Source organism: Melitaea cinxia, chromosome 24 (assembly GCF_905220565.1).
Source record: "Melitaea cinxia chromosome 24, ilMelCinx1.1, whole genome shotgun sequence".
Classification (NCBI taxonomy): Eukaryota; Metazoa; Arthropoda; class Insecta; order Lepidoptera; family Nymphalidae; genus Melitaea; species Melitaea cinxia.
In genome coordinates, this window is record NC_059417.1 from 11,885,780 (window position 1) to 11,903,999 (window position 18,220).

The window sequence follows — 18,220 nt, forward strand, 5'->3', positions numbered from 1 at the left end:
ATGTTGTACCTTCTAGAAGAAGCTAAAAGGCTAGACGATTTACACAAAAGACGTCAAAGTCGCAGTATACGCAATCTTTATAAAATATCATCAGACAGAGATTACATACGCAACTACAGGCTCACCAGGGATCTTATAGAAATATTGGAAGACGATCTCATGCCTTTTTTGCCCCAACAAGTACGGCGTGGTGGGCTCAGTCATCACACTAAGGTGATACTACCGGAACTACCTTATTTGTCTACTTATTAATTGATCTTTGTAGTTTAATATACAAAGCAGTGCAGTATCTACTATTTATTTTTTGTGTTACAATATACATCTAGTTCACACTGGGTTTATGTAGAAGCCTCAGTGTAAGTATGTACATAATTATATTGAGAGTTATCCAATAACAATAGTTAAGCGAATAGTTATATATTAGTATAGTAATATACATATAAAATATTACTATGTATTTATATAACATTGATAATTTATAGTGAAACCTTGTTTTTCTATTACTAATCTATTATTATCTACGACTATATGAAATGACAATAATCTTATTTCTTCCAGATTCTATGCACCCTATCTTTTTTGGCCACTGGAAGCTACCAGAATGTAGTTGGAAAATCATTTTTTAATTATGTATCACAACCATCTGCCAGCCGAGCTATTAATACAATTGTCAATGCACTAAATCATCCTGACATAATTAAAAAGTATATAAGATTTCCACAAAATCGTAATGAAAGAGAAACTCTGAAACAAAGGTACTTAAAGTAAATATATTTAAGTCCCCTTTGTCGACACTTCTGTTTGACCTTTATCTTTTGTTGCAGATTTTTTGAGAAATTTAAAATTCCTGGTGTGATTGGATGTGTTGATGGTACTTTGGTGGCCATGATTCGTCCCAAAACACAAGAAGAAAGATATTACTGCAGAAAAGGTTACCATGCTAGAAATGTTTTAATTGTGAGTGTTGTACTATAGAATATAAACACCCATTGGTTTATTAAAAGATAAAAATACATTACCTATAAATAAAAATATTTAATTTATCTTGAAAACTGATTTTTAACCGACTTCCAAAAAAGGAGGAGGTTCTCAATTCGACTGTTTTTTTTTTTTAAATGGATTATTCCGTTTGGTCTGTGCTTATGAGAATAGAGATTATATTATATTATAATTATGTATAGAGACTAGTATTGATCATTTCATAATTTAGAAATAATAAATATTATAATATATATTAATGTTTAAAAATGAATATTAGTATTAACTATATAATGATGTTTGCATTGCAGATAAATGACTGTGATCTAAACATATTACATGTGGATGCTACATTTGGAGGGGCTACACACGACAGCTTCATTTTTAATAATTCTGTCATACAGCATCACCTGGAGCAACTAAACAATGCGGGAGAGACAGCATATTTGTTAGGTATGAAAAAAATAACATTGTTTACAGTTGACATTGAATAGTGGAAAGGCAGTTGGTAATTTATTTAATATAATATTAATTGTTCACAGGTGATTCTGCTTATGGGCAGAGATCCTACTTGATGACCCCATGTGCCAATCCTGAGCCTGGTTCTCCAGAGGAGCATTACAATACACTGCATAGTACAGCAAGGAATAGTGTTGAAAGGACAATCGGAATTTTAAAGGGCAGATTTAGATGTCTTCTGGTTCATAGAGTTTTACACTATGATCCAGAAATGGTGTCTAAAATCATTATTGCTTGCTGTATCTTGCACAATATTTGTAATCGCGCTGGATTACCAGTATTAGAGTTGCCACATAATTTGCAAGAAGAAGAAATTCGCGCAAATGAAGTGCTACAAAGCGAGGGTCATCACATAGAGCCGGAATCTCTAGGCGCCCTAGAACGTGGTCGGGCTTCCCGCCAGCAACTTATAAATATTTTATGGCGTGGGAGGCATTAAATAAAAGTGTAACCTGCTTTACTTATTATATATATATTATTATTTAAATATTATTACTTATAATTATTTAATTTTAACATTGTAATATTAGAGTACAAAATTAAATCATAGCTATTATTATTATTTTTTTATCAAAATAATGAAATAAAAATAATATGAAAATAAAATTGTATTATTAACTAACAAAAAAAAAAACAAAAATCACTTAAATTTAATTCTACGTGTTAGAGCTAGGTATCAGGAGCTCTAAAATGTAGAATTGCTTTAAGTGATTGCTGTGTGACGTCGCGTATAATGTCACCGAGGCGATCTATTGCTGCCGCCATTATGATGGGACCTTGTGCATCGGCTTCCCGCGCCCGTGCTAAGGCCTCCTGAGACCGAGCTGAGGTAAGCTCTGCCTCAACACGTTGCTCTTCGATGGCTATAAACCTTTGGATAAGGCTTGCCATCTCGGAGCGACGCTGTGACGGGGGAGACCGTCGCAGAAGACGTCGGCGTCCCGCAGATCCTCGCGTCCTCGCGTCTCCGCGAGGTGACGTCATTGCTGTGCGGCGGCGTTGTTGCGAGCTAGAAGTGGGTCTTTGCGTCGGTGTAGGCACGGATGAGCCCCTGCGCTGACTGGGGGAATCGAAACAAATGCGCCTTCGCGCGCCACCGACACTATCGCTTGGTATTGATGGCATTTCCCCTGCCTCTTCAACATTTCTGTCTCTTTCAGAGGGGGATACCTATAAATAAATAAGAAAAAACTGTTGAATATTGTCTAAATTTATAGATTAATATAATATTAAATATAATTATAAATCTCTGCCTAATAAACATGTATAAATTTACCATTTCAACTTCATCCTGTATCCGTACACCTTCAGACTCATCTGGTGGAGTAGAAATCGTTGGTGTCTGTAGATTTTCTGCTACTGTGTCTCCGACAACAACAACTACAGTTTCGTCCTAAAAATTAATCAATAGTTTTTAATACCGAAGTACCCAGTTTTTAATACCCGAATACATTGAGTAGACAATTAAATATCTAAAATTATTATTGACTTATATTTTACATAAGAGGAAGTGATAAGTTTTTTTTAAAGTAATTCAGGACCTTCTACAAGTGTAAAAATTTTGGTAATTACTGATGGATACTATTCCTACTATTCCTGGTGGATCAGGAATTTTCTAAAAACATAATTTAAGACACTGCTAGTATTTTAGATTATTAATTTTATAAATATTATATTAATTTTATGATATTAATTTAAATTAAATAAAAATATTACTCTCACATGAAACTGCCGCAAGATGCTTTCTGAGTGACCGCTAGTTTCAGTGCCTAGAGGGGGCTGAACAGCATTTCCTTGTTCCTACAAACAAAAAATAAAAATCAAATTAATTCTGACAATAAATTTTTATGATTAATAAACTATGGAAGCTGTTGTTGTAAAAGCTTAAATTTTGTTTATCAAGACATGTCTTATATACATACATGAAATGGATTGATTGCTAAATTCCTATCACCAGTAGCAAAACTCAGACCACCAGAAATGGTCAGAATTCTTTTCTCCAGATCTGACAGCTCCACCACGTCTACATCGACCCCACCACCTGTCCTCTGCATAGCAGTCTGTGCAATATTTGCCTTCCTTTTTGTGGCAGCTTTTTTATCTTTCCAGTACTATAAACAAAAAAGATAATCACATAGAAAGTTGACATTTACACATCTAAACAAACTTAAACATTATGCATATATTTGTACTAACACTACTATTAATTAGTTACATACCTTAGCCCACTGCTTCCACTCTTTTATGCACCCGTTGCCAACACTGTTTAACACCGTAGCTATTTCGGTCCAGCCATTTTGCATACGGGTCCTAGCATTCGCTGTACGGGCATGTCCAGTGGCAAGGTCTGATCTCACTTCCATGAATTCAATCAATTTCTCCAATTGTACTGAGGACGGTCCAGCGTTACGAGCCACTGCAAGCAAGTGTTTAGATTGTAAACCAACTTACATTAGAAAAAAATACTGGTACGTCGTACGAGAAACATAATATGTGATAGTAATGTAATACTTACTTGTTCAATTTAGATTTTTTATGTTTACTATGCGATGCACAACAAGTTGGCACAACAGTATAACGTTTTGTTTAGGCAATACTGATTGACTGAACACATTATTAATGCACATGTTCCCAAGTTTCACAAAATATTTTAAGTGGTTTTCGTGGGTCGCTCGAATCGGCCCCATATCCAATTTAAAGTGTATACAAGTGTGGCACTTGACTTTCTAACATTCGATTTTATTTTATTTTATTTCTTATGACTAAGTTTAATGTGTTTCACATGTTTTGTTTGTTTTTGTTTACTCAACTCTATTTTAGATTTGACGTCGATTTTAATAAGTGTCATTTTTCGATTTGACGTAGAGCTAACTTTTTTATTAAGTGTCAATTTAATATGCAAAGACCACATTTACTAGAAACATTTTTACCTGTTTGTCGGCAATTTACTATTATTTTTAAGCAAATATACTCAAATGATTCATAAATACAACTGTGTATTCAAAAATGCTTATAACATAATTGTTATCACAAAGAAATAGTCAATATTTACGAGACAAAAATATATCGATAGTGCAGATACGGCTCCGCCCATCCCTCAAAAACAGCCTTGCGAACAGCCGTGCGCTCACGCAGCCGAGAGATCGTCGGCGAGATAACAGAGCTTAGAGAATACGAAAAATAACGCCTTGAACTCAGCGAACGATGCGACGGCTGTGACATCCGTGATCACAGCGACGAGTACAGCCACAACACGTCGCTTAGAGAATTGCCTAGCTGTACTGTAGTGTAGGTTTTTCTGTTTATCTGTATCAAAGAGTTGTTTATTACACGGTCTTCTATACAGGTCTTGCAACAACAGTCAACAATAGTGGTGTGCATGGAGTAGAATAAATATTTAAAGAAAGTGATGTGCGTCGGTTTAATGTTTGCGCTTTTCTTTACAATTTATGGCCGCCGGAGGCGTGACAATAGATGAGTGTGCTGAGCAACGAAGACAGAATAGCTTTCCATATCTTTTTCTATCACGTAACGCATTTATATTTTAAAATATAACCAATTACAATGATACGTCACTGAATATAACCAATTACAATGAAACGTCATCAAATCTCTCACCATTGAAATTGGGATCCGTTACAAGACTTGTATATAAGACCATGGTTTACTATAATACCAAAAGGCTAATGGTCTCATTGAATTTGGCCCCACTTTTTATGATTTTTGTATTTTTTTACCGACTTCAAAAAAGGAAGAGGTTACTCAATTCCACTGTATGTATATTATGTATGTTCGGAGATAACTTCGTCGTTTATGAACCGATTTTGATAAATCTTTTTTTGTTGAATAGGAGATATTTCTGGTGTAGTATCATAATACGGAAACCAGGACAGAAATTGAAGGAAACTCAAAAATCCGCATAACTTTTTACTGGGTGTACCGATTTTGATGATTTTTAATTTAATCAAAGGCGATGTTTATCATGTGGTCACATTTAAATTTCATCGAGATCTGATTACAACTTTTGGAGTAACCTCTGATAATGCGTATTTACTTGAATATTTTTTCGTCTACCTACGTTGTATTACTCGTCAATATAATTGATGTCGGTGTTTTTTCGTTTGCCTGCAAACACAATTATATTTCTAATATTTATTCGTAGTTTGTTCGTTATTGTTCGAATGTAAAAACTGTTTGTTCGTCTTTTATTTATTTATAATTAATTAAGTAAATGTCCTTCCTTAAATTGGCCCCGCTAACTAACTATATATATATTTATTTTTGTCGGTTAAATTAATTAATTTTTTAATGAAACAACTTTTTTCGGATTTTATCGCGGTTTATTATTATCTTTTGATTCCCGACGTTTCGGATACTTTACAGCAACCATGGTCACGGCCATGGAGCATATTCTCCATGGTCACGGCAATCACGGGAGGACTGAGGTGTCAGACGTCCCAACGTTACAAAGTTATTCGAAACTACCCGACATACATCAATATCTTATATAGTCCTATCTACGCAGAAGCAGAATGTGCTAATTGAGTCTTTAATCTGTGGTGAATTATGCTTGGTTTTTGATTTAATTATATTAATAATGGGGTCCCAAGCAGGTGGTAATTGCCAGCCATCTTCTCTATTGAAATTTGGATGTTTTTTAATTTCAACAGCCTCACGGAACATCCTTGGTTGGAATCGGTGTTCTTTTGCGAGGATCTGTGGTTTATCGAATCTAATATAATGGCTAGCTGTGTCTAGACTGTGTTCACAGATTGCGGACTTAGTATAGCGACGATGTTTTAAGTCAGCTATATGTTCCTTAACGCGAGTTTTGATCGATCGCTTTGTTTGTCCTATATAAGAGAGACCACAGTCACAATCAAGCTTGTATACTCCTGCATCTTGTAAGGGTACACTTGACAGATGGTAAAAATTGACTTATCGTTTTTGGCGGCTTGAAAAAAGTTTTTATAGAAGCTCGCTTTAAGATGAAGCCAATCTTGTCAGTGACCCCTTTCATAAAAGGTAGCACAGCAGGTACTCGTTCGACGGTGGCTGGTTTCACACGTTCACTGCGATGAGGACGCGGTACCCGAAGCTTGTTGTCTCGCAGTACTTGCTTGACATATTGAAGTTCGGTCTCCAGGTGTCGCTCATAATTAATTTTTATTAATTATTGTTTGTTCGATTGATGATTGTGCGATCATAAAAACAATTACATTTTTAATAATTAAACTACATACTGCAAATTATTTTAATTTGATTACGCTTCAGCCTGTAATATCCCACTACTGGGCATAGGCCTCTTTCCCCATGTAGAAGATGGATCAGAGCTTAATCCACCACGCTGCTCCAAATCGGGTTGACGGATATATTCCCTACTATGAGTAACGATCGCTATCAGGTGTACATGATAACAACCGGGACCGACGGCTTAACGTGCTCTCCGAGGCACGGTGGGGAGACCTACAAGAACTGCACAAACACCTAGACCACGGCAAACACCTGTATGGCCAATACAAATGTTTGTCATGTGCTGGGATCGAGCCCGCAACTGCCAGCGCAACAGGTACAATCCATGGTTGTAACCGTTGCGCCAACGCGGCGTCATTTGATTATAATTTACGTTTTCTCATAGTTGATGGCAAGATTAATATAACTGAATACCGATTATTTGCGATAATCCGAATCTTGGTGTGATTGTAAACGTCAATGTCAACCGATAATCAAAATGTTAGGTACTCTCGTATTAGGGATAATCAAAATAAAGTTCGAATAATATTGTTTTTTGTTTAAATAATTCGGCAAAATGGTATCACGAAGCTTAACGGAGGTGTTTGTGTTGATGCGCAACAATGCTATACACAGTAGACATATTTTTTCCGAACAGGTAGGCTTACAATTATTGATTTGGTTTTACGACTGTAATTTCGTACATAATGTTCTAGAGGCTGTTGTAGCTTCCAATTTTTAAATTTCATACCCTTTTTGAAGTACTACACAATTTAAAGATATCTTACGTCGTTTCTAAATGCCACATCATTTAGATAATTTATATATTTTTAAACATATTGTTAAAAAATATAAATGAAATAGGTTTTACTGTGAAATAGTTTTTAGGACAATATCGTTTAATTTATTTTCTTAAACTATTGAAGCATATCAAACAATATTCTGAGTACTCAATTTATAACAGGCAAATGATACAGAGAGAGTAAGACTGATGAGATCCAATTCTCATGATATGGAGGCGGGTATGGAGATGAGGTCCGACTCTAATGCTCCACCACCTTGGAGCGACTCCTTAGAAGAAGCACATTATATTGTTACAAGGTTTGTAAATTTTGTAGATTAAAATGTATATATAACGGGTGAATCAGCTTATAATATCCCCCTGCTGGTCCTCTTTCTCCACATAAATGAAGGTTCAAATTTTAATCAGAAGGCAGGCTGACAGATATGTTGCGGTAGCATGTGAATGCGATCTCGCTGGGTTTTAGTGGTCAATCTGGGTCGGCCATGAGTCCCACACTCCTGCCGGCCTCGTTGGGGTGCGTACAAGCATTTCCCTGTGAAAAAAAAAGGCTGACAGATATATTATAAATAAATAAATACTTCCCACTCAATGGCCCCTGTAAGATTTTCTTCTGTGTGAGGGGTCGGAGGCACAATACACAAGTATAAACGCCCAGATCACGACAATCATCTATATGGCCAATACAAATGTTTGTCATGTGCGGCGAACCCAACAGCCAGTACTATGACCACTGCGCTAATGCTGCAAATTATCTTTAATCCAAAAACAATATTATTCAACACTAAGAGTAAAGATCAATATCATAGATGACTGTGATAACAGTCAAAATAAGACAATATAATCTTTACTAACGCCATCTTGAGAAATATTTTAGTAATAGCAGTTTATTAAGCTTGATCTTCCACCAATACGGCTCAATTGCCTCAAAAAACCTCCATGATGCTGGGCGGTACTCTCCCTTTCCCCGCCTGAGATATTTGTGCTGAACCACTTCCCTATCGAGGTTTACATTATTAATGAATGACCCTTTACTTGTACAAAAACAAATATAAATAAAGTAGTTGACCCGGCTATTCAAAAATAGGAGTTGGTTGTAGAAGGGTGAAAATTAAGGGTTGCATGTATTTTTCAATAGCAAATCAATAAAAATAAAAAATAAAAAAAAATTGTCAATAAAATAAAATATTCAGGGGTTATACTTATAACTAACGGGTTTCCGGTCTACCAAATATGCACAAGAATTTTCAAAAGAATCGGTCAAGCCGTTTTGGAGGAGTTTAATGTCTAATAAATGTCCATCTGACTAAAAATTGTTCATTCTTAATTTTAAGAATTTAATTTAAAGACGCCGCGTTGGCGCAACGGTTACAGCCATGGATTGTACCTGTTGCGCTGGCGGCTGCGGGTTCGATCCCCGCACACGACAAACATTTATATTGGCCATACAGGTGTTTGCCGTGGTTTGGGTGTTTGTGCAGTCCTTGTGGGTCGACCCACCGTGCCTTGGAGGGCACGTTAAGCCGTCGGTCCCGGTTGTTATCATGTACACCTGATAGCGATCGTTACTCATAGGAGGGAATATATCCGCCAACCCTCATTGGAGCAGTATGGTGGAATTAAGTTCCTATCCTTCACCTACGTGGGGAAAGAAGCCTATACCCAGTAGTGGGATATACCGGCTGAAGCAAATATAATTTTAGAATCCTTATTACGCTATTGATAAAAAGATAATAAAGATTAGAATAGTAGGAAATATCCTGTTCAAAATCTGAAGCATCCCGACTGGGAAAATACCTCAACTTCAAACTTTCAAAGAAAATCACAGCTTAATAATACTGCTTTCAAGCGGTGTTGTGTTCCTGTGGTGACTAAGGTGGCCGAGCTCCTGGGGTAGGGTCTTCGGGGGCAACGCGTTTGCAAACGTCTATAAGCTACGGTAATCGCATACCGTCAGGTGAACCGTACGCTTGTTTGCCGACCCAGTTGTGTAAAAAAAGAATCGCGGTCCAAATGTGGAAAGCCAAGAATAAAATAATTGTACAACATATCATTTTTAGGCTCAGGACAAAGTTGACAGAACTACAGTCTCGTCATGAGCGACAGATCAGAAGGCCAGCGTTGGACGACAGTAGTGAGCAACAGCATATCGACCGATTGTCTGCGGAAATCAGCCGACTTTTCACTCAAGCACATGCTAGAATCACCACCATCAAAGCTCAGATACGACACGGTAAGTTGCTAAATTAGATTAGATTGAAGTAAAACTTCGTTGCTGCCCCTGCAGCTAAGGAAGTTTTACTTATGACGTGTGGTCTAAAGCACACTTTTTTTTTTATACATAGATAGGCTGGCGTTTGACCGTTATTTCACCTGATGATAAGTGAAAATGCGGTCTAAGATGGAGCACGCTTACCTAGAAGTAACCTATTCACTCGCGACTTTTTTTTTTAATTATTTAATATAGCTATATCAGTCGGCTGTTACCTATAGAGAAAGCATTAGTTGCTTACCATAGGAACGGACACCGTGTGTGTTTGTTGCAGATATTTATTATTCTTGTCAGTTAAACATATTCATTTGTTTATTATTTACTACTGGAAACCTGTCATAGGTACTCATTTATGGTTACTAAATCGAAAAAGGTAGGTATTGTGGGTAAAAATCCCAATCTACTTACCAACAATACCTGACAACTGACTTTGAAGATTTCCCTCATCTCTCAATATATAATTACATGCGTGCAATTCACATACGGCAGAAGTGAAACTTCTGAAACGTCGTAGAAAGGTAGGCCGTTGCGATATGTTCTATCGACGATGATCACGGCATTGTGAAAAAGGTCGTAAGCGTCATGCAGTAATGTATTCTTTTTCATTATCTTCTATTCATTTATGTGTATCTTTCTTTATAGTGACGCATTTTCGTTTCATCGAGTTTCAAACCACAACTATTCTAAAGAATTTTAATTAAAAAAAAAAATAGTCTACAAATGACTTAACTTTCAAACGTTTTAGACGATTAATAGTTTTGAAAGTCAGATCCTGACATTTTCCTAGTTTTAGCAACTTATGTTAGTTTCGTGATTATTAATATTTTGAAATTCCTTAATGCATAAAATTTCTTTCAGGCAACAAAAGCGAACAGAAATTAGCAGCTAACGTAGTTCTGGCTCTAGTAACGATCCTCCAGGACCTAAGTGTTACATTTCGAACATCACAGTCAAATTATCTGAAATCCTTAACTTCAAGAGAAGAAAGATCCAATGCATACTTTGACCTACCAAACTTTGAGGAACTAAGCTTACAAGACAATGAATTACTGCCAGGACTAACAAACAATCAGACAGATTTGCTATTCTCATTACCGAGCACATCGACTTCACAAAACTACGACGATCAGAACTTAGACGGAATGTTCGAGAAACAAGCATTAAATCAAAAGCAACTCTTACTAATGCAAGAAGAAAATAGTAAAATGATTGAAGAAAGAGAAGAGGAAGTCAATAAAATTGTCAAGTCTATTGTCGACTTAAATGATATATTTAAGGATTTAGCCAATATGGTACACGAACAGGGTACTGTTCTGGATAGGATAGACTATAATATCGAGCAAACTCAAGTACAAGTTTACGAAGGCTACAAACAATTGCAGAAAGCTGAGAGATACCAGCGGAAAAATAGAAAAATGCATTGTATTTTTATACTGGGCATCGCCGTAGTTGTTATGTTTGTTTTATTAATTATTGTAAAAAGTTAGCTCGTAAAGTGTACGATTTTTAATATTATGCTTCGAGAAGTGTTTGAAAAGCACAAATATCACAAAGCACCCGTGTTTGTGTTATCGCGATGTTTTTTTTTTGTGCTTGGTATTATTATTTGAGGCTGACAACACTCGCTATTATTGTAAATAGTGTTTATCTGTCAAAATGATATATCATGAGTTTGAAAGGACTGTAAAGTGATCTTTTACAAAGAAAGTATATGAATATTTAAATAGATCAGTAGTTAGGCAACAATGAAATTGAAACTTAGATTTAACTTACTAAAGGGGCCTACTCAAAGCACTGCCTGCAGGGCCTGCTTGCAGTTACTGCCGCAGAGGATGTTGCTCCACAAAGCACTGCAAATCATTTACGCGGCATACGTTGTCGTGTTCAGTTGTGTTCTCTTTGTCCTTGCCTAAATTCGTCAGTTTTTATAAATGGCTCCTACATTATTCAAACACCAAAAAATAGCATTGGGTTTGACTGTATTGAGTACTTGTAGCGTTCAAAAAAAAAAAAAGGAAGCACTGGTGTAAAAAAGTTTAATATTTTTCATGTAAAAGCGACATAGCCTGCGACCGCATATCTTTGTTATGATAATGATCGTGGTTAGTTTTCCAAAGACATGGCAAATCCCTATACAATTAGATTACGTCCCTCTACACCTCTTTTTCTCGCTGGCTCATTTTTCTTGAAGAAAACAGAGCCAAACAAATCTTTAATATAAAAATGAGTCGCTGAATGTGTTGCTAAGCGCAAAACTCGAGAACGGTTGGACCGATTTCGCTAATTCTTTTTTTTTAAATATTCCTTGAAGTACGAGGATGGTTCTTACGGAGAGAAAAATTCAAAAAAAAAAATTTAAATTTCCTGAAAAAGTCTAAAAACAACACTTTTCTATACTCCCATACAAAAGATTTGTGATAATACTTAAAAGTCAATTTGAACTTTAATACCATACGATAAAGTTTGTGTTAGGCGATACGAAGTTCGCCGGGTCAGCTAGTAATATAATAAAACCAAACCAACTAACCACCAACTAACTGATTAATTGCTAAATGACAACCACTGACAAGACAAACCCCAGGTCAAATAGAGTAGACAAACGTCGCAATGTACCGACGTAAACAAAATGGTGGTCTAAATCGGCCCGACCGAGCTACACATGTCCCTGATTGCAGTTTACGGAGTGGGGAGATCGTGTGTCGGGCTGGCAGAACGACACTGCGGCCCTGCGACAGGGTGAACAATTAAAATATCGGCCCTGCATGCATACATACAATACGATCGGCAGTGGCACTGCAAGCAGGACCCTGCAGGCAGTGCTTTGAGTAGGCCCCTTTATCGAGACAATCATTCCTAAAACTAACTAGATATAATGTTTTTTTTTTTTAAATTGGGTTTTATTTTGTTGTACATAGAAATTATTGTTAACACCTATGCAAAAATAAGGTTTAATAATAATATTTTTAAAATTAATTTATTTATAATTTTTTTATATTTATAATTTTTTTGATGAGGCAATCAAAAAATTTTTTTCAATCTGTTAAGGTCCTCACTAAACTACCAGTTTTGTAATATTTACTGTTAAACACAATAAATTAAAAATTAAGTAGAAAAAAAAAACACCTCTTGGATATGTTTTAATATTATTGTTTTTAAAAATGGCTCTCATAAATGTCATACTTATAGTAGCAAAAAGTGTTAATTTACACAGCCAATTTAATATTAATTTGTTACATATTGAGGGCCACCTTCTACCTTCTAGAACTCTAGGCACTAGAATACTAGTCATTTAGTCACTTTTGACTATTATGGACTATGGTCAGTTTTACGGTCATTAAATTCTTTCAAAATACCTGCGTCCTAAAATTCTATGGCAGAAACTGAGGCTTTTATTGATAAAGGTTTTTAAAAAATATAATGGATAGAAGGGCCCACATATATGTTGCTTAGATTAAGGTGGCTCTCAAAATTAAAACTATTACTGTATAAAAGAGAGGGTACAATGAAATTTAACCCATCTGGATCTAAATTAATTTAAATAAAATGCACATACAGGGATCCTGCCAGTTTAATAATTATTATTTTATTTTGTTGACTAAAATTTTAATTTCAATCAACAGTAATTCTAGTCTTATTTCGTACTGTGTATGGATATAATATCGATGTTTTATTAAAAGTAAATATGACCAATTTTGGTTAAGTTATTCCATAGTTAAGGAATAGTTTGTAAGTAAAATTTTATATTGAGATTAAGGGTCTGTTTCACGGGTTCTGGATAAACTTATCCCGCAGATAAGGTGAATGGACTTTAACAACAGAGGTAGAATAAGCCATTAGAACCTGTTTCTCTGATAGATAACTACAACTTTTTGATTAATATACACAACTAGTGAAAGAGACCTAAAGTTTCATTTAATAGTATCGTAAATGTTGTGTAAAGGCGATCCATAAAATACTTAATCCTTAAAAATATAGTTTCTTGCTTTTGAAATTACAAATTTGAAAAAATTAAAGTTTATTTCACGTCGGCCTATCGCCGTCCACTGCTGAATATAGGCCTCCACAAGTTCGCGCCAAAAATGGCGTGAACTCATGTGTTTTGCCCATAGTCACCACGCTGGGCAGGCGGGTTTGTGACCGCAGGGCTGACTTTGTGGCACCGAAGATGCTGCTGTCCGTCTTTGGCCTGTGTATTTCAAAGCCAGCAGTTGGATGGTTATCCCACCATCGGTCGGCTTTTAAGTTCAAAGTTAGTAGTGGAACTGCGTTATCCCTTAGTCGCCTCTTACGACACCCAGGGGAAGAGAGGGAGTGGCTATATTCTTTACTGCCGTAACCACACAGCAGAAAGAAATATAAAATACTGTGTAGGTTGTTTAAAACAACACAAAACACAATAGCCTAGATTACGACAAAACATAACTAAAATGTCATTCCAGTTAATATTTTAACTCTCAAAATATTGTGAAGAGTCACAAGTATTGTGATGATGGAGAGAAGAGATCTCCCTCTCTCTACATTACTTCTACTCAGTGTTTTATGGATGGCTAAATCTTGTGTGTATGAGTGCCAATGTTTAAAGTGAGAGTACCAATATGGTAAGTAAATGTATTTGTACGTTATCAAAGAATCTTGAGTGTTTTGTAGATTGCTATTTTTTTTATACAACTAGGTCGGCAAACAAGCGTACGGCTTATCAGATGGTAAAGCCTACATACCTCTGCAATTGCAGCACCAGAAGCATCGCAAGCGCGTTGTCAACCTTACTACCAATCCCCCCCCTTCCCCAGGAGCTCTGGTCACCTTACCCACCAACAGGAACACACTGCTTGAAAACGGTATTATTTAGCTGTCGGACTGCTACAGATTTTGAGCTGGGTATATTCTGCAGTGTCCTACCTCAGTTATTACGACAAAAAATTACAAGATTAATAAAGTTTTAGCATTATTAAAAACATAACTAATATGTAATTTCGTTGATAGTATTATTTGGGTATCGATAATTTATTAAAATGTTTTATTAGTTAAATTATGAAAATTATGTTTTTATTCCAACACAAATATTTCACTTTATGGTATCAGAACATTATTTCATACATTTGGGAGTTAGAACTTGGAAGTTAATATGAATAAAGTTGAGTTGATAAGGGCGACAGTTTTTTTTTTATATTTTATTTCAAAAACAAAAAAATGTCACACAATTTGTCGCTACTATGAGTGTAGTTTTTTGCTATTCTAATGGTAAAATAATTACTAAAATCGGTTCGGATATTTCAACGTATCCCAATTAAAAACAATTTTTTTTCTCTTTATATTGTTATAGTAAGTATAGACATATAATTGTATGTTAAAAGGCCTGTCATAATAAAAAAATGAGTAAATTATAATTGAACGTGTGAATGTCCTTTATACATTATTAATGTCTATTGCATTGTTGTAATTGTTTATTTATTAAAATCAAAGCATATGATAAAACGAATCATTATTTTATTTTGTTAAAATCCATATTATTTTCTTAGTTTTATAAGCGCCTTCAAAAAAAGGAGGAGGTTCTTAATTTGACTGTATTTTTTTCTATGAATGGTGGACCAATTTCGATTATTCTTTTTTTTAAACCGACTTCCAGAAAAGGAGGAGGTTCTCAATTCGACTGTTTTTTTTTATGTATGTTACATCAGAACTTTTGAGCGTGTGGACCGATTTCGACAAATTTTTTTTTAATCGAAAGGTGGTGTGTGTCAATTGGTCCCATTTAAATTTATTTGAGATCTAACAACTACTTTTCGAGCTATATCTAATAATGCGTTTTTACTTGACGCTTTTTTCGTCGACCTACGTTGTATTATACCGCCTAACTTTCTACTGGATGTACCGATTTTGATAATTCTTTTTTTGTTGGAAAGGAGATATCCCAAATTTAGTACCATGATAAGGAAACCAGGATCTGATGATGGAATCTTAGAGAAATCGAGGGAACTTCTTGAAAATCCGCAATAACTTTTTACTGGGTGTACCGATTTTAATTTAATCGAAAGCTAATGTTTGTCATGTGGACACATAAATTTTATTGAGATCTGATAACTACTTTTTGAGTAATCTTTGATAACGCGCCGTTACTTGGCTATTTTTTCGTCAATCTACGTTGTATTACTCGTCGATGTAATTGAAGTCGGTTTTTTTTCGTTTGCTAGCAAACACAATTATTTTATCGAAAGATAGTGCGTGTCATGTGTACATTTAACTGAGATCTGACAAGTAATTTTATAATTATCTTTAATAACGCGTATTTACTTGACTATATTTTCGTCTACCTACGTTGAATTACTGATTAATGTAATTGAAGTCGGTTATTTTTTCGTTTGCGAACAAACAATCGTTTTAAATTAAATTTAATATTACATTTTCTTTTGTTCTAGAGAGACTAAATAGCTTATATAATTTTCGTTATTTTGTTTTTAAACGAATTTTAATTATCATCTCAAAAAAAAATTTTTTTCATGCACACAGTTGCTAGTAATTTTGTTTATTCAAAATAAAACAAATCTTTATTTTGAGCACTTTTAATAAAATTGATAACATTAAACCATCAACATCAAAATAAAGGTTAACTCGGTCCAGTGCATTATTTCACCGCAAGGAGTCCTAATGATAATAATTTGACCAAAGATTGATGAAAGTATCATTATCTTTGTTTTCATATTTTGTTATTGCTGACGAGAAAACTTGACATATTGGAGAATTATTCCTAAAAAACTATATCACAAAAAATACAGATAAATAATAATAATTTAGTAGAATATTCACTTGAGAATTATATATTTTTTTTTCCAGTAAATATATGTTAATTACATTAAAAGAAATAAATATACTTAGAAGCAAATATCGAGTAAAATCTTACATAATTAAATATTTGAAAGCTTCAATTTTAAAAAGTAGACTATCATAATAATTTAATATTGTATTTAATTGTTCTTTATGTATTATATAAGGTATTTACGAAACATTAAAAGAAAACAAATTATGGAATTGAACTAAATGATTATATTTGTCAGCGATCTCTCAATATACATATCCCATTTTACGAAATCAGGTGGCGGGCTTGCATCCAAGAAAAGTTTACAGTAAGCAAAGGAAATTATACAGAAAACAATTAGATTTTTATATAAACAATCTTTTTAGTGCTCTGTCAACATAGAATTTTTATACTATAACATATGAAACGAAATAAAGAATCAAGCCCACTACCATCCAGTCGTCACATTAACAACTCGAATGAAATCAACATTATTTAGACAAACGTCACTAAACTATGAGTCTTTATGCTTATTGTAAAATTCATCTAAATACTTTTTATAGGCTGGTTGGTTGTTCCATAGATATGATGCTTGCTGGTTTAAAGGGCTCTGCGTGTTGGGCTCAGCTAACAGACTCTGTATCGATAATAAAATTGTACGAACGTCATACAAAGCCGTCCACTTATCTTTTAATATGTCGAGACATATTGAACCACATCCATCTACGTTTGGGTGAAAGCATGGTGTCAAGAATTTCACTACAGGGGGTGCGTAGGGATATGAATTAGGAAATTCGAGGGACAGTTTGTACTTGTGCCCCGTGTAAACCGTGTCCAGTGGGCCGTTGATTGTCCCGATCCATTTAAAAAGATTTTCACTTTCAGGAAACGCTGATATTCCTTTGTCTGCACATCGCATCAACTCCATAAGCTCCTTTTGCAATCTGGAAGTACAGAGCCCTGTAACTATATTGTAAATTGATTGGAAAAACCTTTTAATGAAAGAAATATCTTACCGTTTGCTGACAGCGTGGTTGTCCTGTAATTTGATTGTGTCCTCATTCTGTTTGGCGGGATTTGACGAAGACGCGTAATGGGGGTTAATATTTTGAGCCATAATATACCGTGAAATCGAAATTAGGTTTCACTCGTTGTCTGTTAGGAGAAGACGACTTCCTGTTAATTTTAAAAAGCTCAAATTTTATTGGATATTTCAACCGTTTGACAGCAAAGCAATAATGGCGTCAATAAACGAGCACAGATGACTACGCAGGACTATTTGAACAAAGGTGTCAAACTAAATAAAAACTAAAACCAATAAATTGAAATTTATTAAAAGTTAACGAAATAGAAAAGCTTTCATAATGTTTTTATATTTTTTTTATTATTAAGTTATTAATTGATTATTAAAAAAAGTTACAAAAATCTATATTTTTTTCTATTACTTTTGATTACTTTATAATAATTTTTAAATTTTAGGATTTTTATTTCAGGTATTTATTTATTCCATCATCTTACACCTAACATTACAGGATGTTATCCTAATGAGTATAAAATGTTATTTTGGTATATGTACTATGCATACCTACATCATCCATATGCATTTAGTAAAAAGCGGTTATAT

At 34.7% G+C, this 18,220-nt stretch overlaps 4 protein-coding genes across 4 annotated transcripts; 2 read left to right on the top strand and 2 right to left on the bottom strand.

The window, feature by feature from the left end:
- LOC123665529 (putative nuclease HARBI1) lies at positions 1–1,936 on the top strand. Its single transcript, XM_045599821.1, has 5 exons — positions 1–213; positions 559–755; positions 825–957; positions 1,290–1,431; positions 1,521–1,936. Exons 1-5 carry the CDS (start codon positions 1–3, stop codon positions 1,934–1,936), a joined length of 1,101 nt encoding a protein of 366 aa, XP_045455777.1.
- Positions 1,937–3,407: 1,471 nt separating this feature from the next.
- Positions 3,408–3,956, bottom strand: LOC123665531. The gene is made up of 2 exons (XM_045599822.1): positions 3,717–3,956; positions 3,408–3,608 (listed from the first exon to the last, which is right to left on the bottom strand). The coding sequence occupies exons 1-2, from the start codon at positions 3,858–3,860 to the stop codon at positions 3,408–3,410; spliced, it is 345 nt and encodes a 114-aa protein (XP_045455778.1). The 5' UTR covers positions 3,861–3,956.
- A 3,287-nt stretch (positions 3,957–7,243) lies between these two features.
- Positions 7,244–11,567, top strand: LOC123665684 (syntaxin-16). Its single transcript, XM_045599947.1, has 4 exons — positions 7,244–7,387; positions 7,694–7,830; positions 9,592–9,764; positions 10,662–11,567. The coding sequence occupies exons 1-4, from the start codon at positions 7,307–7,309 to the stop codon at positions 11,288–11,290; spliced, it is 1,020 nt and encodes a 339-aa protein (XP_045455903.1). The 5' UTR covers positions 7,244–7,306; the 3' UTR covers positions 11,291–11,567.
- Positions 11,568–16,347: 4,780 nt separating this feature from the next.
- On the bottom strand, positions 16,348–17,865 carry LOC123665687 (ubiquitin-conjugating enzyme E2 C). The gene is made up of 2 exons (XM_045599949.1): positions 17,613–17,865; positions 16,348–17,540 (listed from the first exon to the last, which is right to left on the bottom strand). Exons 1-2 carry the CDS (start codon positions 17,711–17,713, stop codon positions 17,111–17,113), a joined length of 531 nt encoding a protein of 176 aa, XP_045455905.1. The 5' UTR covers positions 17,714–17,865; the 3' UTR covers positions 16,348–17,110.
- Between the last annotated feature and the right edge of the window lie 355 nt (positions 17,866–18,220).

Bases quoted from the DNA above. Each gene is read 5' to 3' on its own strand.
- LOC123665529 (XM_045599821.1), top strand. From the start codon at position 1: ATGTTGTACCTTCTAGAAGAAGCTAAAAGGCTAGACGATTTACACAAA. The intron at 756-824 runs GTACTTAAAGTA...CTTTTGTTGCAG, and splicing joins AGAGAAACTCTGAAACAAAG to ATTTTTTGAGAAATTTAAAA. The intron at 958-1,289 runs GTGAGTGTTGTA...TTTGCATTGCAG, and splicing joins ATGCTAGAAATGTTTTAATT to ATAAATGACTGTGATCTAAA.
- LOC123665531 (XM_045599822.1), bottom strand. From the start codon at position 3,860: ATGGAAGTGAGATCAGACCTTGCCACTGGACATGCCCGTACAGCGAAT. The intron at 3,609-3,716 runs GTATGTAACTAA...TTTTGTTTATAG, and splicing joins AGTGGAAGCAGTGGGCTAAG to TACTGGAAAGATAAAAAAGC.
- LOC123665684 (XM_045599947.1), top strand. From the start codon at position 7,307: ATGGTATCACGAAGCTTAACGGAGGTGTTTGTGTTGATGCGCAACAAT. The intron at 7,831-9,591 runs GTTTGTAAATTT...TATCATTTTTAG, and splicing joins GCACATTATATTGTTACAAG to GCTCAGGACAAAGTTGACAG. The intron at 9,765-10,661 runs GTAAGTTGCTAA...AATTTCTTTCAG, and splicing joins CAAAGCTCAGATACGACACG to GCAACAAAAGCGAACAGAAA.
- LOC123665687 (XM_045599949.1), bottom strand. From the start codon at position 17,713: ATGGCTCAAAATATTAACCCCCATTACGCGTCTTCGTCAAATCCCGCC. The intron at 17,541-17,612 runs GTAAGATATTTC...CTGTACTTCCAG, and splicing joins AACCACGCTGTCAGCAAACG to ATTGCAAAAGGAGCTTATGG.